This window comes from Ornithorhynchus anatinus, chromosome 1 (genome assembly GCF_004115215.2).
Source record: "Ornithorhynchus anatinus isolate Pmale09 chromosome 1, mOrnAna1.pri.v4, whole genome shotgun sequence".
Taxonomy (NCBI): domain Eukaryota; kingdom Metazoa; phylum Chordata; class Mammalia; order Monotremata; family Ornithorhynchidae; genus Ornithorhynchus; species Ornithorhynchus anatinus.
Window position 1 is genome coordinate 85,041,782 of NC_041728.1, and position 21,865 is coordinate 85,063,646.

At 44.9% G+C, this 21,865-nt stretch overlaps 1 protein-coding gene and 1 long non-coding RNA gene across 4 annotated transcripts in view; one reads left to right on the top strand and one right to left on the bottom strand.

The window, feature by feature from the left end:
* Positions 1 to 2,142: 2,142 nt before the first annotated feature.
* Positions 2,143 to 21,865, bottom strand: part of SLC17A5 (solute carrier family 17 member 5) — a 52,446-nt gene continuing 32,723 nt past the window's right edge. For both annotated transcript variants that reach the window (XM_029065089.2, XM_029065079.2), the window contains 3 exons: positions 21,163 to 21,310; positions 7,193 to 7,283; positions 2,143 to 3,596 (listed from right to left, as the gene is read on the bottom strand). In XM_029065089.2, coding sequence (XP_028920922.1) covers positions 3,459 to 3,596; positions 7,193 to 7,283; positions 21,163 to 21,310 — 377 coding nt within the window. In that variant the 3' untranslated portion in view covers positions 2,143 to 3,458. The remainder of the gene's footprint in view (positions 3,597 to 7,192; positions 7,284 to 21,162; positions 21,311 to 21,865) is intronic.
* Positions 12,970 to 17,986, top strand: LOC114812101. 2 transcript variants are annotated; one of them, XR_003759751.2, is made up of 3 exons: positions 12,970 to 13,040; positions 15,851 to 15,978; positions 17,949 to 17,986. It is a non-coding gene; the product is annotated as an uncharacterized LOC114812101 (long non-coding RNA). The 2 variants fall into 2 exon arrangements; XR_003759750.2 differs by lacking the exon at positions 17,949 to 17,986 and adding an exon at positions 16,123 to 16,193.

Genomic DNA, 21,865 nt, shown 5'->3' on the forward strand with positions numbered 1-21,865 from the left:
AGCTCTCTCATTCACCCCACACATCCAATCTGTCACCAATACCTGCAGGTCTCAACTGCACAATATCGCCAAGATCCGCCTTTTCCTCTCCATCCAAACTGCTATCATCCTGGTACAGGTTCTCATAATATCCCAACTGGATTATTGTTTCAGCCTCCTCTCTGTTCTCCCTTTCTCCTGTCTCTCCCTGCTCCAGTCTATTCTTCACTCCACTGCCCGGATCATCTTCCTACAGAAACGCTCTGGACATGTCACTCCCCTCCTCAAAAACCTCCAGTGGTTGCCTATCGACCTTTGCACGAAACAAAAACTCCTCACTCTTGGTTTCCAAGCTCTCCATCACCTTGCCCCCGCCTACCTCACTTCCCTTCTCTCTTTCTACTGTCCACCCCGTACACTCCGCTCCTCTGCCGCTCACCTCCTCACCGTCCTCCATTCACGCCTATCCCGTCGACCCCTGGCCCACGTCCTCCCGCTGTCCTGGAATGCCCTCCCTCCTCACCTCCGCCAAACTCTCTTCCCCTCTTCAAAGCCTTACTGAGAGTTCACCTCCTCCAGGAGGCCTTTCCAGACTGAGCCCCCCTTTCCCTCTGCTCCCCCTTTCTTCCCCCCCACCTTCTGCTCTTCTCCCTTCCCCTCCCCTCAGCACTGTGCTCAATTGTATATATTATTTATTACCCTATTTATTTTGTTAATGAGATGTATATCTCCTTGATTCTATTTATCTTGATGATTTATCTTGTTTTGTTTTGTTCCGTTTTGCTTTGCTGTCCGTCTCCTCTGTTTAGACTGTGAGCCTATCATTGGGCAGGGACTGTGTCTGTTGCCGAATTGTCCATTCCAAGCGCTTAGTACAGTGCTCTGCACATAGTAAGCGCTCAATAAATACTATTGAATGAATGAATGAAACAGATGTTAAATTATGGATATGAACCTACATGCTGCGGGATTGAGGATAGGGTGAATATCAAGTGCTTTAAGGGTACAAATCCAAGTGCAGAGGTGATGCAGAAAGGAGAGGAGAGTAGGGGAAATGGGGTCTTAAGCAAGGCCTCTTGGAGAAAATGTGATTTTTATTATGGCTTTTGAGGGTGGGCAGAGTAATGGTCTGTTGTATATCTTTGAAGGACAGGGAGTTCCAAGCCAGAGGGAGGACGTGGGCCAGGGATCGGCAGCGAGATAGACGAGATCGAGGTACAGGCCTAAGAGGACCGAAACGTGCGGGCTGGGTTGTAGTAGTAAATCAGCAAGGTTAAGATGTGGGGGAGAGCTGATTGAATGCTCTAAAGTCAATGGTGAAGAGTTTCTGTTTGATGTGGAGGTGGATGGGCAACCACTGGAGATTCTTGAGTGGGGAGACGTGAAGCGGTTTTTTTTTTTAGAAAAATGATCTCTGGAGTGAGGAGAGACAGGGAGGTCAGAGAGGAGGCTGATGCTCTAGTCAAGGTGGGATCTAAGTGCTTGGATCAGCAAAGTAGCAGTTAGGATGGGAAAGGAAAGGGTGGATTTTAGTGATGTTACGATAGAGCCAACAGAATTTGGCGACACATGTGGGTTAAATGAGAGAAATGAGAAGAGGGTAATGCCAAGGTTGTGGGATTGTGAGACAGGGAAGATAGTAGTAAGAACATTTTACTAAGCAATCTGCATGCATTATTTATTCCTCACAATACCCATTTTGCTGATGAAGGAACCGACAGTGGTGAAGCAATCTGCCAAGGTGCTTGGCAGAACTGCAGTTGTAGTCTGGGATTTTAGCAGATGGAGAAGGGGCTTCCCAAGCTTCAGCTACTTATTTTTTCAGTCCACCCTAGGAGAACTGCCTCACTATTCAGAGAACGCTTCATCATCATCATCCACTATACAGTAAATGTAACTAGAGGCCAGATCCTTGATAACCAGAAAAACAACACCTAAAACTCAAGTCAAACTCTTATGGAGATTTCAAAAATCATTCTAGAGTAGTAAACATCCCACTCGGCGTATTTATCAGTTACCACTCTCTGCACGGAATTCATGAAATATTTCACCTTAAAGGCAAAACGTCTCCATTCCCGTTAACAATCTCTGATTGGAGCCTTTTTTCCACACACCAATTTAGAACACGCGCAATTCTTTAAAGAGCAGAAAGCAGTGCATTGCAATGGTTTTATAATCAACATTTTAATGATTTATAAAAGCAGTATCCCCATGGCAACTGGAAGCTATTTACAAATTTAAAAAATAAACTGTCCACAACAGAGAGCTTAAAAAAGGGATGATGGCCAGGGTTCTGGCAGGTCCTGTGTCATATACAAACAGAACACAAGGGAACATAAAACAATCAACCAAGGCATGATGCGAATGAATGCCCTTGGCCGGACAATCCGAGAACTCAACAGGGGAAAGGTTCCGCTGCCACTGCCGGAAGACTTTTAAACCACAGAAACCAGAAGTACCAGTCTCACACGCTTCCTGGATTTCAAATCCTCTGCACCTTGAGTTGCCACCTGAAACTTTTTGGAAGCCATTGTAGTGAATAATGGATGGATACGCGTAGTCTGTTTTCCTTCTTAGAGTACGTCGGTGATCGATGTGTATGGACAACGCTTTTCTGCCCCACAAGACACTGATTCCGCGTTACACTGGAAGCACCGCACGCCTCCTCTATTGGACACAAATAACCAGAGCTCTGAGTTATTTGCCAGCCAACCTTTCGGCTTAGAGAAGGGCTGTCCACGTATGAAGTGCAAGTCAAATACTCCCCCGACACTGGCTCTCACATCAAAGTTGGCAGGCATTTTCCTACGCGTGAGTTGACTGGAGAGGAAACCTACGTCCCGTTCCTGGATCTGAGGATAAACTGCCTATGCAGAAGGGCTTTGGCTGCACCTGTATGGGTTGAAGCAAACAGATAAGGGGCAGGTGCCCTGACAGGGGTGAGGGGATTCCGTCCCACCCGGTCGCTGAGCGGGATTTGATGACTGCCGGGAGTGGTTTAGTAACTTCCTTCTGAACCCTGGGGACAACCACTGTAGAATCTGCAGGAGGGCGGTGTAGGTGTGAAAGTGTCCTCGCAGACAGTCAAGCACTTCCACCAAATTTGCTTGTCTACAGAGGCACGTCCACACTCAATCTCCTGAAAGGCATCCGCATAAATAAAAAGCCGGGCCCTTCCCGTAGAGTGCCACGGCCAGACTGCTGAGCTCTGCTGTTGGTTTCTAGATCTGTGGATCGGAATTTAAAAATCCTAGAAAGATCATTTCGTTAAATACTTTAAAATATTCATTTAGCCTATGCCCAAGGGGGTAGCGCTGTGTCTTAGGGAAGACAGACCTCCGCTCTTGGTTACAAATCTTAAAAGCAGACAATGGAAACGGATTGTGCGGGATCCTTCCGCACTAGACGTCAAAGGCACTTTCAGGTCCTGGGATCCCAGCAAAGTGAATCGGTCCAGCCGTACTTTTTCAACGGGACTTTCAGTTTGTGTGCCTGTGATAGCCATTTAGAGCCCAGTCCTGGACTTCGCCACTGGCAAAGAGTGTGAAGAAAAAGGCTCCAAATATATTAATAGCAGCTGCAATATAGAACACCATCTGCCATTCCTCCACAGTATTCTGTAAAGAAAGAGGAGAAATAAAAGCACGTTTATATTAAGTGCATCGCCTAAACTCAAGCGCTGCTTTTTGACACCAGCATTTCATTCCCTTTATGGCATCAATGCACATATCAGTTACCAGGAGAAAAATACCATTTCTGTCAGAAGATACGGATTTGAGACCCGTTTCGGCGATCAATCCATCATATCTATTGGACGCTTAATGCGTGTGGAGCACTGTACTAATCGCTTGGGAGAGTATAATATAACAGAGTTGGTAGACACATTCCCTGCCCCCGAGGAGCTTCTAACAGTCCAAGACTACCAGGACTTATTCTAAATTGCTTAACAACTTGGCCATACGGTAAGGCTATTTCTTTCTTTCTCAATCTTCTGGTTTCATTTCAGCTAGGGCTGAAGACCCAAAAGAGAGGGCACGTATTGTGAGGGTAGAGGCTGCAGAAGGGGCAACTGGAGGAGGCAGGAGGTTCTGCGCACGACTAATACTTTTGGGCAAACCACCTGTCTAACTGGCCACCTGCTACTAATACACAGATGGTTACTGGGGTTGGCTGACCAGGGCAGGCCCTTCCCAAAGAGCATGGCTCCATTTGGTCGGGTCTAGGAAAATGATCCTGCTTGCGCCTCGACTCCTCCTCTGCTTGGCATGAAGCATGATTTAATTCGTGGCAGAGTTAGTAATGGGGAAGGGAGTTAGAGCAGGCTGAGTGAACTCATTTGAGAAGTTTTAAATAAGGGAGAAAAAAAATTTGATGCTGGGGTTAGAGAAAGGCAGGAGTGCTTATCTGTAATTAAATTCTCTGCAAAAACAATATGGAAATTGCTTTAAAAGAAGACTCTGAAAAGAAATCTTGGAAAGCCATCTCAAATGATATAAGTGGTTAATCAAATATGTTGGTGAGGTGCCACGGCACTAAAAGAGAAAGGGTAATGGAGTGAGAATTTATTATTCCAGAATAAAATGTTTAATGTTTCTCAGAATTCCAAAGACAAAGCAGTTTCTGTCTGACCGACTGCATAGGATAATACTTTAGTGTTGCTTTGGGGCAATGGTGACTTGTAAGTCAGTCAATCGTCAATTGTACTATGATTCCTACATATGTCACGGTACGTAGGGGAAAAACATTCCTCCCGCCAAGACGAATTTTATTTTTATTGGAACTTGTTTCCTTTTTAAAATCCAGTTACTTTAGTTTGAACATAAACAGCATCTTTCCCCCCAGAAAGATTTTGCATAGAGCTTTTTTTACAAAGCTGAGTTCAATCTGTGCATATAAGAAAAGTTATAGCTACTCCAAATCGGTTTCTCTTTTGCTAGTTGGCTAACCCAGCAATTCAGGAATCCATATTGCTATTGGAAGTGTTAATGTGAGAGGCTGAAAAAGCAGGAAAATAGTACAGAAAAATGCTCTGTTAGAAGGGGCATTGACACGGATTTGTGAAGGGGGATATAAAATCAAATCTTGTTTTGGTTAGGGGGAAGGATAAATGATTCAAAACCTTTTCTAAAGATATATACTGTTTCTCATAATGCTTGTAAAATCGTCATATACACTACTCACTCCAAAGACACCACATAAAAAGAAAAGATTAAACCAAGACGTATTAAAAAAACAACAACCCCAAATCCACATTTTCTGGCAGTCTGCCCTACCCTCAACTATCCACCTTTTAGCACTAGCCCACAAAAGTGGTAATCAATATGTCTTAATTTAAACAAGGAAAAAATAAGTTTTTCACCAGACAGAGATTTTGTCTATTCTTGTCTTATGCAGAGTTGTTTCCGACCCATAGCGACACCACAGACTCTGTAATTGTTCTGGTAGTGGATCCACGGAGTTTTTTTGGTTAAAATACAGAAGTGGTTTACCATGGCCGCCTTCCACGCAGTAAACTCGAGTCTCCGCCCTCGATTCTCTCCCATGCTGCAGCTGCCCAGCATGGGGGAGTTTTGATTTGTAGCAGATTGCCTTCCACTCTCTAGCCACTGGCCAAACTTGGAATGGAATGGACAGGCCTCTGTTTAATAATAATAATAATAATAATAATAATAATAATGTTGGTATTTGTTAAGCGCTTACTATGTGCAGAGCACTGTTCTAAGCACTGGGGTAGATACAGGGTAATCAGATTGCCCCATGTGAGGCTCACAGTCTTCATCTCCATTTTACAGATGAGGGAACTGAGGCACAGAGGAAGTGAAATGACTTGTCACACAGCTGACAGGTAGCAGAGTAGGGATTCGAACCCATGACCTCTGACTCCCAAGCCCGGGCTCTTTCCACTGAGCCACGCTCCCTCCCGTAGCCGAGACTGGTAGGGTAGTAGAAACTCTCCAGGTGCGACCCTCAGAGGGGAGACTTTGGCTAAATGGCATCAAAATTAGAGCTTCGAAACAAAACTATTACCCTTAAAACATTTTGGGCTCCGTGTTGTTTTCCCATGCCGGAAAACTTTTCTGATCTCAGTTGCCAAATTTCAGTCTTCGCAGAGGCAAGAAATGCTGTACATTTTTATTGTTAATCTACTCTATCTGGAATCATTCATTCATTCAATCGTATTTATTTAGCGCTTACTGTGTGCAGAGCACTGTACTAAGCACTTGGAAAGTACAATTTGGCAACAAATAGAGACAATCCCTACCCAACAGGCTCACAGACTAGAAGTGGGGAGACAGACGACAAAACAAGTAGACAGGCATCAATACCATCAAAATAGATAAACAGAATTATAGATATATACACATTAATAAAATAAATAGAATAATACATACATATATGCACAAGTGTTGTGGGGCGGGGAGAGGGGTAGAGTAGAGGGAGGGAGTAGGCGCTCTGGGGAGGGAAGGAGGAGCAGAAGAAAAGGGGGGCTCAGTCCGGGAAGGCTTCCTGGAGGAGGTGAGCTTTCAGTAGGGCTTTGAAGGGGGCAAGTGTGCTAGTTTGGCAGATGTGAGGAGGGAGGGCATTCCAGGCCAGAGGTAGGATGTGGGCCAGGGGTCGACGGCGGGACAGGTGAGAAGGAGACACAGTGAGGAGGTGAGCGGCAAAGGAGCGGAGTGTGCGGGCTGGGTTGTAGAAGGAGAGAAGGGAGGTGAGGTAAGAGGGGGAAAGGTGATGGAAACCTTTGATGCCAATAGTGAGGAGCTTTTGTTTGATACGGAGGTTGACGGGTAACCACTGGAAATTTTTGAGGGGAGGGGGGGCCTGCCCAGAACGTTTCTGTAGGAAGATAATCCGGGCAGCAGAGTGAAGTAGTCTTTGACCTCTCCTTCAAACTGTTATAACAATTATGACATTTACTTGGCACTTACTAGGTGCTAAATGCTGGGTTAATTACAAGACAATCGGTTATGTTATGAGAGACTTTTGGGTCAGCCACATACTTTTCATTAAATTCTATTCTATAGCTGTGTTTAAAACCAATAACTGCTCTTGAAAAATAGATCTTTACATCTGCATCAAAATGAAGTATTTAGCTTGTTATGAATTTAATGGAAAGACACACATTCAGTTCAAATTAAAGTGTTTGACATAGACAGTTAAGTCCCTTGTAGGATATATAACATTTCCATCGACAAGTAATATTTCTACTTACATTAGGAGTTAAGCTTTTGGCAATGACTGGTCCAATCATTCCTGGGATGGTAGCAAATGTATTTGTGATGCCGAGAAGGATCCCAGCATACCTGAAAAAACATTTCACAGCAATTTATTTACCATTTAAAGCACTGAGTAGCTTTTGATTTTTCCGCTGCACCATCTTGGGCAGTGTGAGCAGTTCCCAGATTCATCACAAAATTGGTTCTTAAAAACTGTTGCAATTTGGAGTCATTTTTTCATAAGAACAATGTTAACTACCCCATGAACTGTGCTGCTAGTCCCCTGTGGAAGCACAATGGTCAAGGCCTGGCATTCGTCCCCCTTATTTATCTCTGACCCTTCTTTTCTGAGCTGCCCAGCTCTAGGCCTGCTTGTCCGCCTCTGGGTGTGCTTGATTACTTGATTGCCTCAAGTCAATCCCAGACTAAGCTCCCCTTTTCCCCCTATCACCCTGATTTGCTCCCTTTGCTCTACCGCCCCACCCCACAGAACTTGGGTCTATATGTACATAGCTATAATTCTATTTATAATAATAATAATGTTGGTATTTGTTAAGCGCTTACTATGTGCCGAGCACTGTTCTAAGCGCTGGGGTAGACACAGGGGAATCAGGTTGTCCCACGTGGGGCTCACAGTCTTCATCTCCATTTTACAGATGAGGTAACTGAGGCACCGAGAAGTTAAGTCACTTGCCCAAAGTCACACAGCTGACAAATGGCCGAGCCAGGATTTGAACCCATGACCTCTGACTCCAAAGCCCGTGCTCTTTCCACTGAGCCACGCTGCTTCTCACGCTGCTGCTTTATGTATATTACTGCTTGTTTACTTCTTTTGATGTGTACACATCTCTAATTCTATTTATTTAGATCGATGCTGTTGATGCCTGTTTACTTGTTTTGATGTTGGTATTTGGTAAGCGCTTACTATGTGCCGAGCACTGTTCTAAGCGCTGGGGTAGACACAGGGGAATCAGGTTGTCCCACGTGGGGCTCACAGTTTTAATCCCCATTTTACAGATGAGGTCACTGAGGCACTGAGAAGTTAAGTGACTTGCCCAAAGTCACTGACAAGTGGCCAAGTCGGGATTCGAACCCATGACCTCTGACTCCAAAGCCCGTGCTCTTTCCACTGAGCCACTCTGTCTCCCCTCTTCTAAACTGTAAATCCACTGTGGGCAGGGATCATCTCTATTGGTGAATTGTACTTTCCAAGCGCATAGTATAATGCTCTGCACATAGTAAGTATGTTGAATTAATGAATGAATGAAAATCAACCACACCACAACATATCGTAGCATATCAGCTGAACACAAGATAATTGGGACCTAGCCCTGCCGATCAGTAGTATCTTATCACCTAGAACAAAGCAGGTCCGGGGCTGGGCCCAAATGCCCATGGGACTTACTGCTTTCTATCCTAAAGTATTTTTCTTGTATTTTTCTGATCATTATGAATATTGTAATAATAATAATAATGGTACTTGTTAAGCGCTTACTATGTGCCAGTCACTGTTCTAAGCACTGGGGTAGGTGGAAGTTAATCAGGATGGACACAGTCCCTGTCCCACATGGGGCTCACACTCTTAATCCCCATTTTACAGATGAGGAAACTGAGACCCAGAGAAGTAAAGCGACTTGCCCAAGGTCACACAGCAGACACATGGCAAAGCCGAAATTAGAAGCCAGGTCCTTTTGACTCCAAGGCCTGCGCTCTATCCATTAAGCCACGCTGCTTCTCGTAGCAACCATATATAAAGGAACTCTGTTTTGCTTGAAGTTGAGCTGGCCTTGACTAGCAGAGGAAAATCTGCTCATCGGCCACCACTCCCTACTATTGCTAGAAGAAGGACTAGTAGTTAATAAACGTGGCTTAATGGAAAGAACCCGGGCTTGGGAGTCAGAGGACATGGATTCTAATCCTGGATCTGCCACTTGTCTGCTGTGTAAACTTGGGCAAGCCACTTTACTTCTCTGAGCCTCAGTTACCTCGTCTGTAAAATGGGGATTAAGACTGTGAGCCTCATGAGGGCCAACCTGATTACCCTGTATCTACCCCAACGCTTAGAACAGTGCTCTGTACAAAGGAAGCGCTTCACAAATACCATCATTATTATTATTATTACCTCTGACATAACCTTTTTAAACACAACACAGAGTCTGTTAAGGTTTTCTTCCACACCCCACAGCACTTGTGTACTTATCTGCAATTTATTTAATGCCTGTCTCCCCCTCTAGACTGTAAGCTGATTGTGGGCAGGGAATGTGTCTGCTATACTGTTATACTGTACTCTCCCAAGCACTTAGTACAGTGCTCTGAACACAGTAAGCGTTTAATAGACAAATACTATGAACTGACTGAGGGCCTATCCCTAGCAAAATCAGCCAGAATTGTGTTTACTATCACTGGCAAGAGACAGAGCGGCATTAATGATTGGTTATTAAGTCAGGTTCCACTATAATAGGAAGCAGACTTTTGCTTTATCAGAAGTAAAAATGGACACTTCGCTCCTCCGTTAGCATCACCTGGCTACTGGGTAACCTTCCTCCATCCCTGCCTCCCTAACTTCTCTGTTTCTGTCTCTTTCTGCCCTTTATAAACTTTTCCCCCCTCAACGGGGGCTTTTAATTTTAATATTGTTTCCCCATTTCCCCAAGGCTTTCATGGCCTCCCCAAGGTGTGGCGGCTGGAACCAGAGCTAGAGGAGACTGACGTTGGAAAGCCAAAATCTAGGTGGTGGTGTTGTGGGCAGGGAACATATCTAGAGTCGTTGTACTTCAGTGGAGGGTAGAGTGATTCTAATGTATACCTGAGAGACAGAATAGATTTCAAATGCAATTACTTCTCATTGATATCATGACCTCCCTCCATCCCCCTGGCTAGATGTGCAAAATCACACTGGCATAGAAGGCAAATGCCAAATACTGAAGACACAGAAATGGAGAGACTGAACAAATTATTTACCAAATACTTCCATTTTTATGAATCTAAGCCTTAGATTCTTAGCCAGAATTACAGGACACAAAGGGATCTTTTAAAAATTATAAAACTCCTGAATCCTGGGGCTGGAATGGAACTCTAAAGAAAACCTTGCCTGGAAGCCCGCCTCAAGGCACATGAATAAACTACCCTTGAAAGATGATTTCCTTTTTTCCTTTTGAATCTCCAAGAATAGAGATTCTATATTTCCCGCAGGTATCTTGTTCCAGTATTTTGTCACCTTCGGTTGAGAAGTTCCACTTTCTGGCCTTTATTCTCACACTCCCACAGGCTCACTCTGCAGAGGATGACAGGCGCCAAAGAGACCACCCATAGACACGCCACTGTACAGGTCTAATCCCTTAATTGACATTTCCTGATTTCCCACAGGCCAGGGTTCATCTGTTATCAATCACTCATTTACTGAGAGCTTACTCTGCACAGAGAACTATACTAACTCCTTGGGAGGGTATTGATATGCCACCCATCGACAAAGACACCCCTTTTTATTAACCTCAATCCACCGCTCAGTAAGAGTCCCCACCCAATCAAATCTCTCTCGATTACTCCTCCCCACAAGTTTCTGGGAATTTCAACACTTAGGGGGACATCTTGGTGTTACAGTCCATCTTTCCTCCAATCTGATCCCTCATGGCCTGGTGCTAACTTGTATAAATCGGCCGGAAGAGTCTTCTGTAATCGGATGGGACGGCAGACCTCAGATTAGCCAGCTAGGGGACAGCCTTCCTACACATCTATTGCATCTTTTATCTACACAATGCCAGTCCTGCAATGCTATTATGAGCCCCTGGTCTTGCCTGGCTAGTCAGGCTTCCTCGTCTGTGTTTCTGGTGGTTGTGAGCTCTCGCGCGCTCTCCCTCTTACCTCGCTTCTCCCATTACACCCCAGCTTGTACTCTTTGTTCCTCCCAAGGTAATCTCACTAGCCCCAAGTTTGATCCATCAATCAATCGCATTTATTAAGTACTTACTGTGTGCAGAGTACTGTACTATGCCAAAACCAACAGACATTACTCTCCCCTGCTTCAAAGCCTTATTGCAGGCACACCTCCTCCAATAGGCCTTCCCTGACTAAGCCCCGCCTTTCCCCTTCTCCCACTCCCTTCTACATCACCCTGACTTACTCTTTTTATTCATCACTCCCTCAGACCCACAGCACTAATGTACATATCTGTAATTTATTTATAGTAAGTGTCTGCCTCCTCCCTCTAGACTGTAATATCGTTGTGGGCAGGGAATGTGTCTGTTTATTGTTATATTGTACTCTCCCAAGTACCTAGTACCATGCTTTGTACACAGTAAGTGCTAAATAAATATACTTGGATGAATGAATGGAGAATACAAAACAGAGCTGCTAGGCATGTTCCCTGCCCACAAGGACCTTAAAGCTTAGATGGGGATACAGACATCAACATAAATAAATTAATTCTGGATATGCATAAGTGATATGGGGTTGAGGAAGGGGTGAATAAAGGGGTGCAAGTGTGACATGAAAGGGAGTGGGAGATAAGGAATGGAGGGGCTTAGTCAGGGGAAGGCCTCTACACTCCTTGCTCACAACACACCTTCCTCTTGCTGACATTCCCTCTCCCCCACTTCAAATCTACTAGACTACAGCACCCCCACTTCAAACACTCCTAAAATCCCACCTTCTCCAGGAGGCATGATTGTCTGTCTTCCCTGATTACACTGTAAGCTCCTTGAGAGTAAGAGTTTACCATTTCCCTTTACTGTGCTCTCCTAGGTGCTTGTTATAGTGCTTTGCACACTAATTGCTCAGTAAATACAATGGATTGCTTGTTGTCTGTAAATCTGCTTCTTGACCTTTGCCTCCTGGATTCTTATCCTGTTTCTGTAGGATGTCTTTCCCCAATTTATTGAGGTTTCTCCAAAGAGAGCAAAAACCTGCAGGAAAAAAGTGAGAATGTGAACTGAAAAGAGCAGAAATGCTCACGGGGAAAGGTTTTATTTACTTATTTTATTTCAGCTGGTATTTACTTAGTGCTCACTGTGTGCACAGCACTTTACTGAGTGCTTGGGAGAGAACAATAAACAGGCACTTTTCCTGCCCACAACAAACTCACAGTCTGGAGGTCCCACCACTTCATTAGGCCTTCTCATAAAACAGGGACCGTAGGGACAGGCAAGGCTTACTGAAATGTACTTTCATGATTACAGTAGTTGCCTCAAGGTGTATTTCTGGGTAGCAAAACAAGAGCACTCAAACGAATTTCAAGTGATTGGTCAGGGTTTATTCAGGTGTGGTATGTATGCTTGAAGAATGGGCACTGTTATTTTTCAGTCTGCTGTATAACGAAAGCTCCTAAAGGGCAAAGCCCAAATTGCACGTGTATCCTCGGCAGGGCACACATTATACCGAGCAGATACATTCAGCTAGAATCATATCATGTTCCTCCCCGCCTTCGAAGCGCATCTAAAAAGTATGCACTTCATTCAATGCTTTGTAGAGAGTGAGTGCTCAATAAATACTGTTTATTCCCCCATTAGACTGTAAGCCCGTCAATGGGCAGGGATTATCTCTATCTGTTGCCGAACTGTACATTCCAAGTGCTTAGTACAGTGCTCTGCACATAAGTAAGCGCTCAATAAATACTATTGAATGAATGAATACTATTTATTCATTCCCCAATGAATCCCACCTCCAATCATTCTCAGCATTCCTAACTACCTACTGCGTGTTTTTTTTTTTATTTTAACTGATTTTTCCTCTTTCCCGTTATGTTTATATCTTATGTCTACCTGTCTTCCCCCATTAGGTTGAAACTCCTTCAGGGTAGAGTCCATATCTGCTACGCTAAGAGTTCTACAGTACAGCGCTATGTACAAGGTGAGTGAAGAGTAAGTACCGGAGATGGAGCTTCAGAGGAACATGACAGACTTCTGTGAAATGGAACTAGTTTTAGAGGAGCGTGATAGACGTCTCTGAAATGAAACCAGTTTCCTCATAGAATGTGAGGAGTCCCACTTGGGGGACTTATGGACCACCTCTGTCAAACACAAAGCTAATTTCCTTCTACCCAGAACTGATTGAGCAGCCACTATGAGCAGAGTTTGGGATGAGACAGGACATACACATAAATTTGCAACATGACGTTTAGGTGCCAGTGGAGATCGAGAATGGAGACTCTGTTGGCAGGTGTAAATCTGAGTGTGAAGAACAATATCAATCAAATGTATTTATCCAGTGTTGTGTGCAGAGCACTGTGCCGTTTGGGAGAGTATAATAAGAGTTGGTAGACACATGGAAGACAGGTATTGATATAAATTACAGCTATGTACACAACTGCTGTGGGGCTGAGGGGTGAAGGAATGGTACAAACCAAAGGGCGATGCAGAAGGGAGTGGGAGAAGTGGAAATGAGGGCTCAGTAGGGAATGGCCTCTCGGAGGAGATGTACAATAAGACAAGTTTTAATAAGACTTTGAAGGTGGAGAGAGTGATTGTCTTTAGAATATAATGTTGATATTTGTTAAGCGCTTACTATGTGCAGAGCACTGTTCTAAGCGCTGGGGTAGATACAGGTTGTCCCACGTGAGACTCACAGTTAATCCCCATTTTACAGATGAGGGAACTGGGGCACAGAGAAGTGAAGCGACTTGCCCACAGTCACACAGCTGACAAGTGGCAGGGCCAGGATTCAAACCCATGACCTCTGACTCCCAAGCCCAGGCTCCTTCCACTGAGCCACACTGCTGAAGAGGGAGGGAGTTCCAGGCCAGAAGCAGATTATGGGTGAAGGGTCGGCAGCGAGATAGATGAGATCGAGGAACAGTGAGGAGGCTGGCGTTAGAGGAGCCAAGTGTGCGGCTTGGGTTGTATTAAGAAACAACAAGGTAAAGTTTGGAGGGAGCAGGTGACAGTGCTTTACAGCCAATGGCGAGGAGTTTCTGTTTGATGCAGAGGTGGATGGACAACCACTGGAGGTTCTTGAGGAGCAGGAAATGGTTTTATAGAATTACAGACTGGAGTTGGGGAGAGACAGGAGGGAAAGAGCCAGCAAGGAGGATGAGGCAGCAATCAAGGTGTGAGGCAGCAATCAAGGTGTGATAGGACAAGTACTTGGATTAAAGTGGTAGGAGTTTGGGTGGAATGGAAAGGGTGGATTTTAGTGATGCTGTGAAGGTTGAACCCAGAGGAACTGGTTACAGATTGAATATGTGGGTTGAATGAGAGAGATGAGTCAAGGACAATTCCAAGGTTATGGGCTTGGGAGAAAGGGAGGATAATGGTGCCGCCTACAGCGATGGGACAGTGAAGAGGAGAATACGATTTGGGTGGGAAGATATGGACATCTGTTTCGGACATGTTAAGTTTGAAGTATCAGTGGGTCATCCAAGAAGAGATCTCCTGAAGGCAGGAGGAAATGCCAGACTGCAGCGGAGGAGAGAAATCAAGGCTGGAGATGTAGATTTGGGAATCATCCACATAGTGATTGTAGTGGAAGCCACGGGAGTGAATGAGTTTTCCAAGGAAGTAGAGGTATATGGAAAATAGAAAGAGACCCAGAACTGAGCACTGAGGGACTCCCACAGTTAGTGGGTGGGAGGCAGAGGGGGGGCCTGTGAAATGGATTGAAAATGAGTGGGCAGAGAAGTAGGAGAAGCAGGAGAGGACAGGGTCAGCAATGCCAAGGTTGGATATTTCCAGGCGAAGGGGGTGGTTGCCAGTGCTGAAGGCAGCTGAAAGGTCAAGGCAGATTAGGATGGAGTAGAGGCCATTGGATTTGGCAAGGAGGCGGCTCCCAAATTGCCAGGAGTTATCTTCCCAGGTATAAAAAAAACTATGTGGGCTCCACATAAGGTGAGAGGACAGAGGGCCAATTTCATACTTCACTGTTGTGTTTCCAGTCTGGATTGCAATCCAGATCATCCAGGCAAGATAGTCTTAACCTATTAGTCTAGAATGTCTGAATTCAGCCCCTCCCATCTTGAAGGAAGTGGGGGCATCTCTAGTCACACAACAGCCATTGTACAGCAGATGACTGTATTTATTAGTCTCAATTCAGTCCTTTCTTCTTCCCTCCAGAATGAGAAACCCCTGATTTCTGGTGTTTCCCACTTTCTAGTTTCAAAAATTTCCTCCCAGCCCCCAAACCAGTGCTTTTATGATGTAGTCTAGTGACTCAATTAGAGAGGAAAAAAATAGAGCTGGATGCTATCCAGGTATTAAGATTTATAAACTTGCCAGATTTTCTGAATGTCTGAGTTGTTCAAGGTGTGCTGCATCAGAGCACGGGGCCTAGTTCTGTTGATTTCAATTATAGGAAGTCACACCATTAAACCAATGAAGAAAACAGAGAAGGTACAGTCTTTTTCTTTAAAAAAAGAAACAAAATAGAATAAAAACCCCTTCCCATCATCATGCTGGCAACTAGACAGGTGCTGATGCCAAAGGGGTCAGGGTGTCAGAGTTTTACGTTACGTGCAAATGTATGCTGTGAAATTCTAAATGTCAGCATGAGAAGTATTTCTATATTTATTGACAGGGAAGTGTCAAGAATGCAAGACCCAGTGCCATGTCGAAAGGTGAGATGCAGACTGGCTTGGACTCAGCCTACTGACAGGCCTACGAGGCTCCTGAGTGATGATTCTGAGCAGCTTGTCGGTTCTTATCCATCTTCTCCCCTTTCTTCCTAAGGATGTGGCAGCTCAGAAGCCGGTGACCGGCGGTAACGGTGACGGCGGCCGCTTGGTCCAGACCACCAAGGAGGGATGGGATCCCCTCACGCTCCCTGCCAGGAGCTGTAGCGAGGGCTCCAGGGACAGGTGGGTCATGCCTTTCCCAGAATCTTCCCCACCCCACAGTCAGGGACAGGTTGGGGTGTTTGGGGGTAGTGGCGGAAGGCTTTCTAGGCTGGGGTGGGTTGGCTAAGATCTCCTCCTCTTCCCACTTGCTCTCCTCTCTCTCAGGGTCAAAGAGCTGCTGAAACCCCAGGACCTCCCAGAGTGGGAAATTCTCTTCTCCGGGTAATAAAAACAATAATGATAATGATAATTATGGTATTTGCTAAGTGCTTACTATGTGCCAGGCGCTGGGGTAGGTAGAAGATAATCAGGTTGGGCACAGTCCCTGTCACACATGGGGCTCACAGTCTTAATCCCCCTTTTACAGATGAGGGAACAGAGTCCCAGACAAGTGAACTGTCTTGCCCCAAATCACACAGCAGACAGGTGGTGGAACCGGGTTTGGAACCCAGGTCCTTTTGACGCCCAGGCCCATCTCTATCCATTAGGCCAAGGGAATGGGGCAAGGAATCACCGGTCCCCCGGGGTGGGAGCCGGATCTCACACCTACCCCACCTGTTGCCGACTCCCCCCATCATCCATCACTGCAATGAAGGACCGGACCAGACGGAGCCGGCGGTCTCAAGGCGTCTGCCATGGGTCTGAACCGGGTTACGGGAGCAGTGCAGAGGGCCAGGTACTGGCAGTGCACTTTATGGGATGTTTGGCCAGGCCCCTGACCCTCCCTCCCCAACAAGAGGCAGATATGGTTCCTGAACCACAAGCTACAGACCTTTTGGGCCTTAACAGGGGGCCAAAGGCCAATAGAGTTGTAGGTAATTATGGAAATGAACACAGAAACAAAGCAGTATGGCCTAGTGGAATGAGCACAGGCCCGGGAGTCATTGGACCTGGGTTCTAATCCTTGCTCTGCCACTTGCTGGATGTGTGTTCTTGGGCAAGTCACTTCACTTCTGTGCCTCAGTTTCCTCATCTGCAAAATGGGGATCCAATACCTGTTCTCCCTCTTACTTACAATGTGAGTTTCTGTGGGACAGGAACTGTATCTGATCTGAGTAACTTGTATCTCCCCCGGCAATTAGAACAGACACAAAGTAAGCACTTAACAAATGCCTGTAAAAAAGCACCAAATGCCTAACCCAAAGTGTAAATATAAATCCAATGCATCCCTTTGGAAGTGATTACAGAGAAATGTTTTGTTTATGTTAAATAATCTTGTCTTTAGACACTTTTGTTTTAAGCAGCATGGCTCAGTGGAAAGAGCCTGGGTTTGGGAGTCAGAGGTCATGGCTTCTAATCCCAACTCTACCACTTGTCAGCTGGGTGACTTTGGGCAAGTCACTTCACTTCTCTGTGCCCCAGTTCCCTCACCTGTAAAATGGGGATTAAGACTGTGAGCCCCAAGTGGGACAACCTGATCACTCTGTATCCCCCCAGGGCTTGGAACAGTGCCTTGCCCACAGTAAGCACTTAACAAATGTCATCATCATTATCAATATGAATATACTGTGGTCAATACACTGAATTTTCCAGATGCCATCCAATCATTTCCTATGATTTTCACCCAGCGCCTACTGATTTGAAAGGTTTTTTTTGTTGTGGGAGGTAGGCAAGCAGGAGATGAAGTGTCAGTGCTCCCCTTGGGTAGGGAAGGTATGGGAGCAGCTAAAAGCAGCTGGTTATTGGGAGGGAGTCAGAAGTGACAGAGGTTGCTGTCCACAGTACCCTATGGATGGTAAGCTAGCTGTGGCCAGGGACTGCATCTATTGCCTCAGTTACATTGAACTCTCCCAAGTGCTTAGTACAGTGCTCTGTACTCTGTAAGTGCTCAATCACTGGACTAGCATATAGGGTCAACTGGATTTCTTCCCGTCCTTCCTACCACTTCTGCCCAGGTAACAGCTAGCTTCCCTACAAAGATGGGAACATAATACTATTTTTCTATTCCCATTACAGTTGGTTTCTTGACCTTTGTTTCTTTTATTTTACAGATAATGCTCCAATACCTCTGTTTATGATCGTTATCCTCTGCACATAGTAAGTGCCCAATAAATACGACTGATCACCCAGAAGGTTTATTTATTCTTCCTTACTTGCAAGGACCCCAGCTACTTGCTTGTAACTCCCCTCCCCTTCATGACAGGCCATCCCTTTCCCCACCTTCAAAACCTTATTAATCAATCGCATTTATATTTATTGAAATCACATCTCTTCCAGGAGGCTTTCCTTAAGTCCTCATTTCCTCTATTCCCTCACTCTTCTGCGTCACCCTTGCACTTGGATTTGTATCCTGAAGTGCTTGATATTCATCTCACCCTCAGCCCCACAATACTTATGTGCATATCTGAAATCTATTTATATTAGCTTCTGTCTCCTCCTCTAGACTGTAAGCTCATTGTGGGCTGGGAACATGTTTACCAGCTGTGTTGTATTGTACTTTCCCAAGCACTTAGTACAGTATGATTGACTGACTCCTCACTTGTAACAATAGGTGTCCCACAAAGCTCTATTCTGAGCCCCACGCCTTCTCACTTTACATTCATTAGCTGGCGAGCTCATTTGCTATGCCTTCCACTACCACTTTTACAAAAAAGATTCCCAAACCTACCTTGCAAGCCTTGACCCTCTCTCTAGCTCTGCAAACTGGCATTTTCTCTTACCTCCAGGGCTGCTGCTCCTTTCTTAAAATGGTATTTGTTAAGCGCTTACTATGTGCTAGGCACTGTACTAAGTGCTGAGGTAAAAACCAGATAATCAGGATGAACACATGTCCCACATGGGGCTCACAGTCTTAATTCCCATTTTACTGATGACAAAACTGAGGCCCAGGGAAGTGAAGGGACTAGCCCAAGGCTCCTCAGCAGACAAGCAGCGGAACCAAAATTAGAACCCAAGACCTTCTGACTACCAAGTCTGTGCTCCCCATGGACTTAACACTGGCACTTTAAACTCAAAGGTCTCAGACTGAATTCTTCATCTTTCTCATAGTTACCACCCTCCCTGTTCCTTGGATTTTCCTTGATACTCTTGCTGTATTTTAAATTCCCATATTCACCTTGTCACTAAATCCTACTAGTCTTTCTTTCAACATTTCTTGAAATTGCCTCTTCAAATGGTCACCATCCTAGTCCAGGGCCATGCCATAGTCCAGCTAGACTATTATGAGCCTTTCTCTATCCTCTTCTGCAGGTCACACTCCAAGCTAAAACATCTACCTCCACCCATAAAATGTCTCCGATCCCTTTTTTGCATTTTGTTACTCAGGGCTCTCCCCTTCTGGAAGGGTCCACCTTGTTCCCAGAAATAACCAAGAACCTTGGCACACACAGCTAAAGAAAAATTCAGAAATGGGCCCGGGTTCTGAACCTTGTAGTTACCCTGAATCGTAGCTCAGTACCTTTATTTCCTCGTCCCCAAAACTGGCACCTTGGTTATCTCATTTTCTGCCCTCCCTGGATCCCTGTGAGGTAGTGAGTGGCAGGAATGAGCACTCCACTTTTTCAGGTGAGAAGACCGAGGCCCAGCGAGTCAGTGTGACTAGCCCAAGGTCACCCAGCTGGCCTGAGGGTTTTGGGGGGGGGAGGGCGGGGAGACACATAGATGACACAAGCCAGGAATATAACCTGGGTCCATTCTCTTGGCCACACAGCTGCCCTCCCTGAAGGCTAAAACTATGGAGTCCAAAGGCAGGACTTGATCTGTTATCTGGGGGTGGAGGCACAGTCACCTGTAGTTATTCTCTTCTTCCTCCTCTTCTTTGTCCTCCACCTTCTGTCCACCTCCTCACTCTTCCAGCCCTCCTTTTCCTCTTCCTTCCCCTCCTCCAGCCCTCCTCTTCCTCCTCCTCTCCCCACCTCCTCCCCCAGCCCTCTTCTTCCTCCCATTCCTTTTCCTCCTTCACCTTTTGTACTCTTCCTCACTTCCCCTCTAGAGGATTAGCTCATTATGGGTAAGGAACATGTTCTGTTGTATTTTACTGTCGCAAGCACTTAGTATAATGCTCTGCACACAGAGTGGGCTCAATAAATAACATTGATTAATTGATTAATTGAAGCTCAACTACTTTGATGAAAAGGATCCTTTTCAAAAAAGATTCTGTCGCTCATCGGAAAACTTAAAAAAAAAAAGTACTGAAAATATAACAGTGAATATTAAATTCTGTAAGTCTCTTGTCTCAGGTACTAAAATGTACAAACCCTTTGAGATCAAATGTTTCAATTCCTGTTCAAAATGTCAAAATCTGAAAAGACTGGTGCTTTTTTCACTAGCTACAGAGTTTAATTATTAAGTCACAATTCCTGGTTTGAGACTTTAAACCAATTTGATTATACTCTGTAACTTAGGAAGCTACCAGTTCCAAAGTAAACTGAACAGATGAAATCAATGAAGAAAAAGTGTAAAGACAAACCTGATATACCACTTTAAGGGATGTTTATTTTTTTTAAATTCAACATAATTTTGAATTAAGGTCGGTCCTAACACCATATAGGTGCATGGCAGGATTTGCATATAAGATGCTCCTTGAAAATGTGGATGCATTATGAAAATGTGGGATATGTTTTCTCATGCTTAAAGGTAATTTGTTCTTTTCCTGTACCAAAACCTGCCCAAACATGACATATGAGCTCTCTAAGTACACTGAATCCATCTCTCTTTCCCCCAATCATTCCTAAGGACTCTCTTGGCCCCCGTGCATTCCAGGTTCAGACTTCTAAAGCTTTCTGTGCTGCACACTGTTGCTTCTTGAATAAATCAAAAGTTCAGCTTTCCAGAGTGCTCTGGAATGATTTCTAGAAATATTGGATCCCACAGAGAGAAGCAACGTGGCTTAGTGGAAAGAGCCTGGCTTGGGAGTCAGATCATGGGTTCTAATCCCTGCTACTTACCAGCTTTGTGACTTTGGGTAAATCACAACTTCTCTGTGCCTCAGTTAGCTCATCTGTAAAATGGGGATGAAGTCTGTGAGCCCCTCGTGGGACAACCTGATTACTCTGTATCTTCCTCAGTGCTTAGAACAGTGCTTGGCACATAATAAGCACTTAATAAACACCATTATTATTACAGAACAGGAGTCCAAGTCTTGAGTAAAAGATCCTAAAGGAGCACAATCTATACTTTAAGTCAAAATCACTTCATACTTTACTCCCCTTATACATGAATCCCAAATCAATAAATATCCAGTGGTGAAAACGTATCATTACTTACGAAGGAGCAATATCCAGGTGGTTAATGCCATAACCAGAAGTACAGAATCCTCCTAGTGTCGTCGATACGGTTAAGAAGGCAACCGCCAGGGAATAATCACAACCTATGAATCCAGCCGCCACCAAGAAAACTGCAGGCCCGATCATTCCTGGAGTGAAAAAATTTTTAAAAGAGACCATACTTATTATTAAAGAAGCAGCGTGGCTCAGTGGAGAGAGCCCGGGCTTGGGAGTCAGAGGTCATGGGTTTGAATCCCAGCTCTGTCACTTGCCAGCTGGGTGACTATGGGCAAGTCAATATTTTCACTACCCTATTTATTTTGTTAATGAGATGTTCATCACCTTGATTCGATTTATTTGCTATTGTTTTTATGAGATGTTCACCCTCTTGAGTCTATTTATTGCTGCTGTTCTTGTCTGTCTCCCCCGATTAGACTGTAAGCCCGTCAAAGCGCAGGGACTGTCTCTGTTACCGATTTGTACATCCCAAGCACTTAGTACAGTGCTCTGCACATAGTAAGCGCTCAAATACTACTGAGTGAACTTTGTTTTTGTCTGTCTCCCCCGATTAGACTGTAATCCCGTCAATGGGCAGGGACTGTCTCTATCCGATGCCCATTTGTACATTCCAAGCGCTTAGTACAGCGCTCTGCACGTAGTAAGAGCTCAATAAATACTATTGAATGAATTTCACTTCTCTGGGC